General features: G+C 34.2%; 1 protein-coding gene across 1 annotated transcript in view; it reads right to left on the reverse strand.

Annotated features, from left to right (window-relative positions):
* Positions 1-218: 218 nt before the first annotated feature.
* TRHDE (thyrotropin releasing hormone degrading enzyme) overlaps positions 219-12,827 on the reverse strand; it is a 378,007-nt gene continuing 365,398 nt past the window's right edge. Inside the window, exons 16-19 of the mRNA XM_081083285.1 lie at positions 12,546-12,713; positions 11,872-12,012; positions 7,880-7,961; positions 219-2,681 (exon numbers count right to left, since the gene is read on the reverse strand). Coding sequence (XP_080939411.1) covers positions 2,538-2,681; positions 7,880-7,961; positions 11,872-12,012; positions 12,546-12,713 — 535 coding nt within the window. The 3' untranslated portion in view covers positions 219-2,537. The remainder of the gene's footprint in view (positions 2,682-7,879; positions 7,962-11,871; positions 12,013-12,545; positions 12,714-12,827) is intronic.

Raw genomic sequence — 12,827 nt, forward strand, 5'->3', positions numbered from 1 at the left:
CAGTATGGTAAATAATTTAGAGCTTTCTAACTGAAACCAAGTTTTGCCATTATACATATACTGTGCCAGTAAAGACAATTTGTTATTTCATGCATACATATGAGTTGTAAAGCAGACATAGAAGAGAAAAAAGATAAAAACTCTATGTAGAAAATAGAATTTTATAACTACATTTTACATAATATTCCAAGAGATATCATTGGTTATTTTATTATTTTGAAAATATCACTTATTTCAACAACTAAAAAAATGTTAAAGCCTGATATAATCTTCAACATTTGAAAGGATAATCATTGAAAAATATGTAGAACAAAAATTCCATCTCAATGGCATTGATACCACTTATACTGTTGAACAAGTATTATATGAGGTATTGAACATTGCACATAATTATACACTTAGGATTTGACATTGTAGCTAAACCAGTTGTTCAAGGCCACTAAAATACTGCAAGAAGATTAAGATTAACAGTGGGGAGGAAAAAGAACTATAAAAGCCCTTCTAACTCAAATGCAGAAGATGGTGATTTCACTCAAAAGCATGTCACAACTACTAAGAATTTTCAGTAATTCACGACACAAAACAAGATATCCACCTCTATTTTTTTTTGTCTTCGCTATTACATTAATCCAATGGTGATATAGTACATGTTTTGGACCTGCACACCAGTGTGACATTTATTATTATGTTTCAGAACGTACTCCTTAAAGAGTTCACATATGTGATGAGCACTAATTAAATTTCACCACTCTGCTAGGTGTATGGCTCTTAAATTTTACACTAATTAGTACTTCGTCTTAGTAACACCACATAGAGTACTCAAAATTCATGTTTTAATTGAAAGAAATGCTGAAAAGTTTAGGTATAAGTAATAGATATTAACTGCTAAAGTATAAAATTTAATTTTAGATGACACTCATTCTATGGATTAGGACCTATAAACCTATAATAAATATATGGCTCTAGTTTCTAAAATACCTATTTTTTTTATTGTGGTGTTGCTGTTTTATTGCCAGTGTCCACTGACTATTAAAGGTAGAATATTTCCTTTCAATGATTTGAAATAAGATTTGGAGGAGTGAAAAACTTCAGGAAAATAGAAATTGGTCCACAAACATGTGGCTTATGTACAGAGTTGTATTGGTATTTTATAATGATAAATTTTTAAAATATGCCAAATTGGAGCATCTAAGCAATGTTTGGAAAGCTGGCCTACGGTGTGAGAACACCCTTTAAAATCATTTGTGTTACACAACAAAAAGAAAAGTGTTGTCAATGCAAAAAAAAAAAAAAGTTTTGCTCAAGAAAAGTAACTTTTGGACTTAACTTTAATGTACAGATGGCACAACTGGCATCGAGGGTCATTAAAGGCTAATAGGCCCACTTGAGGTATGGTTGCTGAATGGGGGATTAGAGTCACAGACACAGTACCAACACACACACAGAGTTTTTAACTCTCTGGACCACCCAACATGAGATGGATATGCAAATAATATGAAAAAATAAATATTTTTTCAGCGCTAATAATTGTTAAGTATGCACAAGTTTTTATGCAATGGGAAGTTTGATCAAAATGATGACAGGATTTATATTTAGAATGCAAGACTGCCACTTACTTAGAAGATTTAAAAAAATGTTTAGTTTATGCATGAATTTTGCTTGAGTTCATTTTTTATATGGTAGAATAGACCACTGTTAGGGAAGTAGGCGAAACAAATTCATAACAGTTGAGAAACTTAGTCAGGAAATTGTCAAGAAGGATAGTGTTCAGATAAATTATTTTCAGCCTTTTCAAAGTTTGCAGAAGTTTATAAAAAGAGTTACATTTTCCTTGATCTGAAGAGATTCTTTGAAGAAGTACAGTGTACAACATACTATATACATATGGGGTTTCCCTATGTACATTAACATATGCATACACTATCTATATGCCTTTTTTTTCTTCTTAACAACTTTAAAAAAAATGGGTTAACAACACAATAATCATTGCAGGACATTCCAAGTGCTGAAATAAGTGACCTTAATCACTTAAAGGGCTATTTTACCTCTTACAATGCCCAAGATTAAGACTATAATTTCCTTTTTTTTTTTCCCCTTTCATTGCAGCACTGATTGTCATCGATAATCTTTGTGCTTTTGTATAATGCCCATCCTGGATGTCACATTGGAGTAGACAGCATTGGACATTGTAAATAAGCATGCTGGAACACAGGTAGGACCAACAACCATGCACAGAGTATTCTGAATGTGTTTTTTCAAACTGACTGCAACATCAACATGCACCACTATCCTATTTGGTCCTGTAGAGCAAGGAATGTACAGCTGAAACAATCATGGCTAGTTTCACTTGCAAGAGTTTCTTTAAAGAAGAACACCCAATAAGGAAACAAAGGAGGATGAATGAGATAAAACAAACAAACAAAAAATCCCCCATGACCAACAATTAAAAAAAAAAATCCTCCCACACGTTAACACTGAAAGTCTGGCCATTCTCCTCATTCATAGAGCAGGCCTTCTCGCAGAAACGTTAAGTTGAATTAGTGCCTCACAGCTTTTCCTAACCATTGGAAAAGCTCATCTTGGTAAAGCATTTTCCAGCGCACATTGGCTTCGACGGTTTCCAATGCTCTTGAGAAAGAGGCAGCGGCTACTCCATCATAGTTCTTCATGAAGTTCTTTAACTAGAAATAAAGATTTTTCAAATGGTAATTATGTAGGTCCAACATATATAAACAAGAGTCCATTTTAAACAATGGGCCACACTCACTACAGAAGGTATATTTAATATGTGGAGAGAGCTTAGTATTGAAATGCAATATGACTGGGTCCACTAGGTGTTAATTATTTTAGAATTGAGAGGAAAATGAGGAGTGGACATTACAGTTTAAGTAGTCATAAAATCAACTCTTGCTCCATAAATAAATATTAAACAGACATATTTAATTTATCTCTTCATAATAGGCTTATGGTATTGTGGCAAAAACAAGTTCTAATTATGAAGCATATCCAACAGACAAAATAGCCTTAAAAACTGAATATAAGGATTATAGTTTACTTTTTGTTTGTAGAGAGACAATTCTCCTTAATTTTCTCCAAATAATGAGTCTGAGAGCTTGACACTATCTTTGATGGCAATGGAATTACCAAAGGTATTGAGCAGTGGGGAAAAAATACTGATGGTATGAAAATTGGGTGATTAAATGGCATTGCAATCACCTGAGTAACTAGATTTAGAAAGAATGAAGGAGGAATGTGGTCTCAGTGAGGCAGAGAATTGGAACACAAAATTAAAATCTTGTAATTTTTAAATGTTTTGTCATAATTTTTATGGATATGAGATTTTCTCTATCGAGTTTGCATATTCTGGAAATGCTCAAGGATTTTATTTCAAGATTCAATGCCAGCAGTTTTTCTTTCTGTTTGGTATGTCTTTAGAAATTGGCAACCAACCAAGGATCGTGATGCTAATAGACAAATGTGAAAAATAAACTTGCAACAGAGAAGCATTATGTGGTGTAATTAGTATGAGGTGTGATTCATCACACGGTGGGCACCACATGGAGGATATGCCAGGAGGGAAATGTATTTTGCATCAGGAATGGCCCAAGGATGGAGAAATAGGGGGAGGAGGCATTTAAAATGGAGTTAATTATACCTTTTGAATTAATTTAAAAATCAGTTCTGGGTAGTTTGTTTTGTTTATGGCAGTGTTACTTTGATTACATAATACTGATGGGTTTTCTCAGTTTATCCTCTACTTTTCTACACACATCCCAGCATCACCGCATTAGCAACAAATAACCGTATCTCAGAGCAATATCGTTTACAAGAATTCAAAATCAGTATGCTTTTATAACAAACATGTAAAATATCCAATGTATAACAAATATTTACCGGCAGTATCTTTAAAATTGGTTTGACATTTGACCAAATTTACACATACTAAGGAAAGGAGAAGAAAGACTGGGATTTATTGAATAGCTCCCAATGGCTCAGACACTGTGCCACACGCAAATACCTGGAACATGTACACATATGTAGAAAGGAAGTCTAATGGAATCACCAGAATAAATTTCTTAAATTTTAGTTTATTAATCCAATAATTCATTTTTATTTATATAGTTATGCTCAGACCCATTCAGTCTATATCTCTAAAGCAACAAGTAATACATGGGTATCTATGTTTTGAATTTAGTGTTTCAATTTATTACAAAACATGCACACTACATTGTACATTTGTAAATTATATATGTACAGTACAGTGGCATTATTTACATAATATACCAATCAGGAAAAAAAATCCATCTATTCATTATATGCTTTATTATATATTTTCCTGGGTAGTCCCTGAACATGCCAAATAGTGATAATGACCCTTTGGCAACTTTGATTCCATGGAGCATAGCCATGGGCTTCCTTTTTTTAAAAAAAAATATATTCTTATTGATTTCAGAGAGGAAGGGAGAGGGAGAGAGAGATAGAAACACCAATGATGGGAGAGAATCACTGATTGGCTGCCTCCTGCATGCCCCCTACTGGGAATGAAGTCCACAAACCGGGCATGTGTCCTTGGCCAGAATTGAACTTGGGACCGTCCAGTCTGCAGGCGGACACTCTATCCACTGAGTCAAACCAGCTAGGGCACCATGGCCTTCTTAATGAGATAGCAAGCCAGCCTGCACACATGGAGTACTAGTAAATCTCTTAAGTCCTCCTCAAAGGCAAACAATAGGTTGCATATGAATGTGCTATTGACAGAATAGCAGGTCAGATTATCCTGCAAGAGAATGCTCAGTTGAAAATGAAATTATAGGTCTCTTGGGAGTCATTTCCTAAATCACTATTTAATTACACTAAATACCACCCTGGTGAGCTCAGAGAGCCTGAGGTGACTCACTTTAGAGGCCATGGGGTAGTAGGAGGCAGTTGACATTCTAGTTTGCTGGTTTCTGCAGCCCTTTGGTAGGATTTCTGCTGCTATTTGTTTTTATTATATTATTTCTTAAATATCTATGCCTTCTTATGGTTTTATATGAAAAGGTTGCATTTAGACATTTTTTATACAATAACATTTAGTAAGATGTCAGAGTTGTTTGTTCTCCCTGTTCTTCAGAGCATAAAATTTCTAGACATGGTTGTCAATTTCTCAATTAAAAACATTTTTAGCATTTTATAAAACTCTTATTTTAGGGTGTCCTAGACACCAAATATCACAAAGCAAATTATTTGTACAGTAAATTGCAGGATATATATAAATGAATCAGATCATTGCCCTATTATGAGATTTATGTTTTCAACATTAAAACTGTAAATGGATTGTCTGAGATGCATGGGATCTATATTTGTTCACAACAGTGTTGTATATTAGGTTCAAGAGGCAGGCATATGAGTACTAGAGACGAATGCTTAAAGGATATGGGTATGGAAAAATGGCAAGGGTCTCCGAGGTTCCATGTGGTTGTACTTCCATTAGTTTAAAATTAAAGAAATAATGCACTCTCTCATGGAGAAATACTGTTCAAATTGCTAGAGCCATGAAATCAAAGGAAATTGCATTTCCGGTTCTAGAATGCAGTTTTTAGGATGGGACCATGTAACAATATAAGTATCTCTACTTAATGCCCCTAAAGCTGATGGGGATCATGAAAATCTTAAATGAGTTTTCAGAATTCATAAAGTTGCTGATTCCCTTTTGATCTATAAACTGTTGAAATAAGAATGTGCCATACCCAGAGGGAGCACATTGGGTTTTCTGCTTATGAGGCTCATTGGTTATAGGAGAATGAGCCTGGAATTTCCTCAGCCCCTTTATATTTATGGAAGGGGTTATCAGCAATACAAATTAAACCCCCATTCCGCCTAGCAACAGTGGTCCCCAATCCTACGGACCATTAGATAATGAAAGCATGGAAACACCTCAGGCCACAGTTGTTAAACTAGAAAGTCAGAGCAAGCAGTTATGCTGGGAAGGGATTCATGACTTGTGCCTCGGAGAGACTCTCTTGTGAAGTTAACTGCTTGCAGATAATGGACTAAAAGTCACAATTTAGTTTCAGTTTTGAAATTGTGCCTTTCATTACAGGGGTATCTTGGAACATTTCAAATGCAATTAAGTCAAGGGTAAGAAATTAAATACGTAAGTGAAATACATAAAACCAAATGGTCAGAATATGATAAAATTAGTTAAATGTTCATTTAAAAGACTTTGTTCCTATGGCCTGGCATTATCTAAGAAAAAAATATGAAATATAGACAGAAGTAGAGGACAGAAGTAGACGAGGGAGAACAGGAGAGAGACAGGGAAGATAGGAGTCAAATGGGGAAAAGACAGGAGGGAGGCCAGGAGAAGGAAGGCAGCAATAAGGAGGGGCAAGGACGGGAGAAGGAAGAGGACGGGCGGGGTCCTTCACTTCAGCATTCACTTCCATGGCTGCACAGAGTGTGATTAAATGAGTCTTTCACTCCAGGGTTATTGAATATGAAATCTTGGAATTAAAAAAAATTAAAAGTACTTCACTTAAATACAGAGAAAATTGGAAGCAGTAATTAATTTAATTGCTCTTTCTGCTTTGTATGGATATGAAAAATATCCTTCCCGCCGAAACCGGTTTGGCTCAGTGGATAGAGCATCGGCCTGTGGACTGAAGGGTCCCAGGTTTGATTCCGGTCAAGGGCATGTACCTGGGTTGCGGGCACATCCCCAGTGGGAGATGTGCAGGAGGCAGCTAATCGATGTTTCTCTCTCATCGATGTTTCTAACTCTCTATCTCTCTCCCTTCCTCTCTAAAAAATCAATAAAAAAAACACCTTTCCTTTAAAAAAAAAAAAAGAAAAGAAAAATATCCTTCCCATTTAGCTTCTTTTACTAAAAAAATATAGTGAAACGTATGCTGGGGTTTTCAAAACAAAATCCTTTAGGATTGGAAATACAAATAGCTGGGATAAAAATTGAAGTTCAAATCATTATAATCAGAACCTGAGCTCAGTTCATGGTGTGAAAGGATCCAAGTTAGTGCAAGGTAGATGATCACACAGAATTGGGCAATATCAGAAGATGCTAAGGGTGGTGCCAGGGTTGATTTGATGCTTCTGAGGGATTGCTGCTCAACATGTTTAGCTCTGGGTCACAGCATCAGGCATCCATCAGTGGAAACTGAGGAAACCATGATTCTCATTAATAACTCTCAGTTCTGTTTTATCGTGGAAGAGAGCAGCATACAAAAATCAAGAGGTGTTTGAAGCCCCACTCATTTTAATCAATTAAGTGTATCTATATTTTGCTTCTTCCTTCTACCTACTTACCCCTCCCCATTTCACACTCCTCTCTATTAGAGATGTAAGTGGCAAAATAGTAGTTGGTTTCCAGAGAAAAAAGGATATGTTAGATACTCCACAAACTGGACACTAGTCCTTAAAAAATTACAGACTGAGTAGCAAGAAGCATTTATCATCACATCCAGTTACCCATTCTCTGTATAGACCTGAGCACAAATCAGTGAGACTCAAGTTCTGTACCTCAACTTCAACTTTGGTCTTCTGTATCCAAATACTGAATCATTGTGACAGTTTTGTTGTTTTGAGAATTCTAAACTGGGTTCACACAATCAGCTGATGAGCAACTGATTGGATCAAATATGCCTGGAGTGGATTTGGAATCCCCAAGTTGAAAACTAATTCCATTCAAACATTTCTCAAAGGCATTTAATGCTTAATATGTCAAAAATATATTTTCAAATAATGAATTGAGTAGTCTTTAGCATGGGTGAGTGTATGTGTCTTAAAGGAATGAATATGATTCTGTTGTAAACAAATTGTTGAAGTAAATGTATAATTTTATATGTTTATAAAAGAAAAGCATTAGAAATCATAAAAGGTTTACCTCTTTGAGTTCACCTTCAGTATTGAGAAATTCTGTAACTCCACTGATAAGTTTGGAATTCATAAATAATGCCTCTCCATACCTCGAAAGATGAAAAGAAGTCTTAAGGTTAATAAAGGCAGTAATTTAAGAAATACTATTATATTTCTAGCTCTCTCAAAACCTATTTGAAAAAATAATGATAGTAACTTCCTCTAACCTTGTGATGAAAATAGATATACACTTTGACAAAGTACAGACAGTCCCAAACAAGATGAACTAAAAAAGTCCCACACTAAGACACATCATAATCAAATAACATATAAAGAGCTTCCCAGACAAGAAAAAGCTAAAGGAATTTATTACCACCAAAACATTGTTATATGAAATGTTAAAGGGTCTTCTTTGTAAAGAAGAAGAAAAAAATATAAAAATATGAACAATAAAATGGCAATAAATACATATTTACCAACAATTGAATCCAAAAAAATAAAATAAATGAACAAATAGAATAGAAATGAGATTCATAGATACAGATAGGAGGGAGGTTGGGGGGATAGATGAAAAAGGTGAAATGATTAAGAAGTACAGATTGGTAATTACGGAATAGTCTCGGGAATGTAAAATACTGCATTGAGAATATAGTCAATAATATTCCAATAACTGCATGGTGTTGTTGGAAGAGTACGAGATTTATTGGGATAATCACTTAGTAAGTTATATAATGTTTAATCACTGAGGTGTATACCTGAAACTAATAATATTGTATGTCAACTATAATTGAAAAATAAAAAAAATAAAAAAGAAATATGACTATAAATATTTCTTAGAACCCTTCTCACAGGATCCATTTGACCAGTGGTGTCTTGATGCTATCAAGATCTCTGAGCATTCAAGGTCATTTCTATAGGAAGTTGGGAGGTGCAAAGAGCTATGATTATAGGATACCAGCAAATGCCACCTGATTTGGCTCACAACTTTTAAGAAAAGTCTGAGTAGTATTAATTTTTTAAAAAGGAGCACTCTAAAATTAGATGCAAGAACTACTATTACATCCCCAATCCAAGGCTTGAGGAAAAACCTATTTTAAAACTTTCAACTTTAACAATCTAGCTCACTAGGAAAAAATAATCCCAACTAGGGAAACAGGATTGCAAGACACATTTGGGCATTATCAGTATGTCACACAGATTCTTTAGTCTGGTCAGTCAAAACTGACATTAGCCTTTTTCATAGTTAGAAACTGAGTCAAATTTCTCAAAAATGTTTCAAAAAATTAGCATTTTTTCATGTGGCCATTAAAATACAATATCAAGTCGTTCATTGGAATTGCATAATTCTTCTACCACACACATAAGTGCTCGGCTCAGGACGCAAGGCAAGAGTTTTCATTTATTGACTTGTCTCTTCTATGCTAAGGATGCTTATCAGAGGCTGTCATACTCAGAACTAAGGAACGTACACAAAAATAGCAGTCTGAGTTTTAGGAAGCAAACGTCAGGCCACTGTTACCAGAGGTTGTCTAAGGCTGCTCTTACATGTGGGACTTTAAATAATTTAGCTTCTGAAGACTCAGTTTTCTCATCTGTAAAATGAGGGCACTAGGCTGGTGACTGTCAGAATTTGTTCTAATTCTAACATTGAACTATTTCGTGGGAAAGAGTTAGCTAAATAAAATAAATAGGCATTCAATAATAATGTAAGTAATTGCTAGTAATCATTATGTGGTTAAAGAAATGGCCTACTGTGCAGGAATAAAAATAATTCTTTTTCTAAGAGTGTTTTACTTATACTTCACTTATAGTCATGTAAAGATGAATAAGGCGCAAGCCATTCCTTGAAGGTATTATAATATCTAGCATTACAAAGAGATAATTTCCATTTATTGGAATGATAAGAAAAGTATGCACCTTGTTTAGAGAAGGTCTCTTTTGCTGTGGGATCTTGAGATAGGATTTGGGGAGATGATGGCATATAGACTGAGTATGGAATAGTTCCAAAGATCAAGGAAGAAAGTAATTTAGACAGAGGACCAATATAAACAAATGCAAGGATGTGTGAAACAACATGATGTGTGAAGACAACTACAAGCATTTGGTATTAAGGGCCTATAAATTGTGAGCCTGGGAACAGCAGAACAAGAGGCCACAAGGTTAGTCAGAGAACTTATAAGGGAGCTTCGATTCTCAGTGCAGCACAGAACCATTGAAGGTTTTACATCAGGGATATAGTACTTTGTTTTTTGGAGTGATTCTTGGGACAAGTGGAAAAGGCCAGTGTGTGTGTTGGGGGGGAGCGCATACACACCACAGTGGTGGAGATAATTATAGAGGCAGGGAAACATAGGGCTATTGTTAAGAGTACTGGTAAGAAATAATAACCTGTACTAGGGCAGTGGTAACAGGAAAGAGAGGTCTAATTCAAGAAACATTTAGGAATTGTTGAATTGACCAGGCCTCAAGACTAATTGTTCTATATGACAAGGGAAAGGGGGAGTCGTATGTAGATTTTCAGGTATCTGGGTTGAGTAATTGGTGGATAGCCATACTATTTGCTGAGAAAAGGCAGAGATAAATGACGGGTTGAGCTTTGCAAGTACATCCCAGTAGGGGATCCCAATAGGCCATTGTCAATTACAAGGTACCACTTAGGTGAAATATCTGAGTTAGAGATATAGGTTTGAGTGATAAAACCATGAGTATAGATGACAACTAAAACCAGGAAGGATCTGCAAGGCAAGAAGTAAGGAGAACTTAGGAAGGCACACCCATGAACTCAAATATTCAAATGCTGACAGAGATGTGAGAGCAGATTATGACAATCTTATTTGTCAAGATAGACACTGCTGTATCTGTGCATATGCTATAATTTTAACCTTTCTACCTTTTGATTAGAGATTATGGACTCTCTGAGATAAAATAGACATATTTTTGGTAGGAACTAAACTATGTATTCATTACAGTGAACTCTGATCTACAAAAACACCCTCTAAAGAGACTTTCTATTGGTGGATATTTAACACTCTTTATAAAATGCTTGCATATACTATTAATTTAATCTTGTGTCTGACTATTCACTATGGTACGTGCATAACAGCAAAGCAAGTTTTAATCTTCCAATCATTCTAATTTTTGAGCTGAAAATACAAAAACCCAATGTGATTTTTAGGAATATCACTGCTTTCTGACAACAAAATATCTATAGATAGAAATGTGTTTTAATATGATACACCCATTCAGATTGAACTCTTTATACTGATAAAGGTGTACTTCTTAAAAGTAAAGTTTATATACCAGTTTTTAAGATATAGAACAATAGGTCTGCACACTTTCTGGGGACATTTAAGTTTGAGAACATGCAACATTCACATGCTCTATAATAAATTTAATTTTAAAATACCATAGAGATTTTAAGAGTAATAAATTAACATTTATTATAATATATTTAAATATATCAGAAATATTTTCTAAGAGTGAGGCTGAAGAATTCTCACCTTGAAAGAAGATGTTTCAGGAATGAATTATACTGCAACTAGGATTATGCAATGATTCAAATGTTCCATGGTTTTATTTCAGGTGTTTTGTGATATTTATATTTTAAAGGAAATTTAAAACAACTATACAGAAGTAAAGTTTTCTTATCATAATACAATTATACCTGATTTGTAAGTCATTTTTATAACATATTCAGGATATAGGGGTTTTATGATAACAATTTCTTCAACTTGAGACAGTTTGATAGATTGCCAAGGAAAATTGCACTGCTAAAACTTTTTACTCTCTACATTTACACATATAATTATAGTGATCAATATTTAATAAATGAATAATGTTATATAATGTTAAAATAATTTTGAGTTTCATAGGCATGGCAAGACCCATCTTGATAGACTTTTTAAAAATTTAATTCTATTATTTAGACTTTCATTCTAACACATAAAGTTGTGCTTTTCTCCCTCATATGTTATCTTTTATTAACTCACTCAATTATGAATGATTAAACTCAATATCTACCTGGTATTCAATATCTTCCACTTATCTCTGAAAAACTTCCAGGCAAGGTCCCGACCATGTGGATTTCGAGCTACATGGATTATGACATCAATTGCATCTTGATCCAGCACCACCTCAGAATTCAGTGACAGATTCAGAAGCCTTTAAAGATAGAATTGTGGGGTAAGTTTTAGTCCCACAACTTAAACATTTTTATAAAATTACAAGAATTACATGGTATAATTTATCATATTCTTCTAGAGAACAGTCCAGGGTAAACTTTACTAATACAAATTTAACAATAGAATGATTTTCTGGTTATAAAAATGGAGGAAGATCAAACTCAGATATGTTAATAGATTAGTTAAATTTTCAAAAATCTTCAGAAATCATAATTTTGGTTTGATGATGCAAACTTACCTTTAAAATTCTTTATAGTAAACATTTTCTTTAATATTGACATATTATCCTACATGTATATGTAAAATATAACTTTAAAAAATCAGTTAGAAACAAAGGTATATCTATCAAGTCAACTAGCTTTAGTTATCTTAACATATTAGTTTTCCTTAGTTTTAGGAATATAGACTTATAGTAATCAGCATATACTCCAGGAAAGAAAAACAACTTCAGAACGGTTTTATTAATGAAGAATGTTTTCATTACACAAATACATTTGACAATAATTGACCTACCTATTTAATAAATTCCTGTCATCACTGCAAGTTAAGGCTTCTAATAATATTTTCTTCTCAGAAACTGCTGTGGTAGAGTGAAATTTCATCCATATGAATTCCCAGACATCCTCATCTAGCAGTGAAACTCCTGTACAGTAGACGATGTCTCTGACGTTTAGTGGTATTCTAAGGAAGCAACCCATGTGGATTCTGTTAATTAAAAGCTTGATAGCATTGAAAATAAAGACAGATGCTGCTTTACTACAGGAAGTTTAAAAAGGTGATTTTGTTAATCGATTT

The sequence above is a fragment of the Myotis nattereri genome, assembly GCF_964212035.1.
Source record: "Myotis nattereri genome assembly, chromosome: 2".
NCBI classification, from domain to species: domain Eukaryota; kingdom Metazoa; phylum Chordata; class Mammalia; order Chiroptera; family Vespertilionidae; genus Myotis; species Myotis nattereri.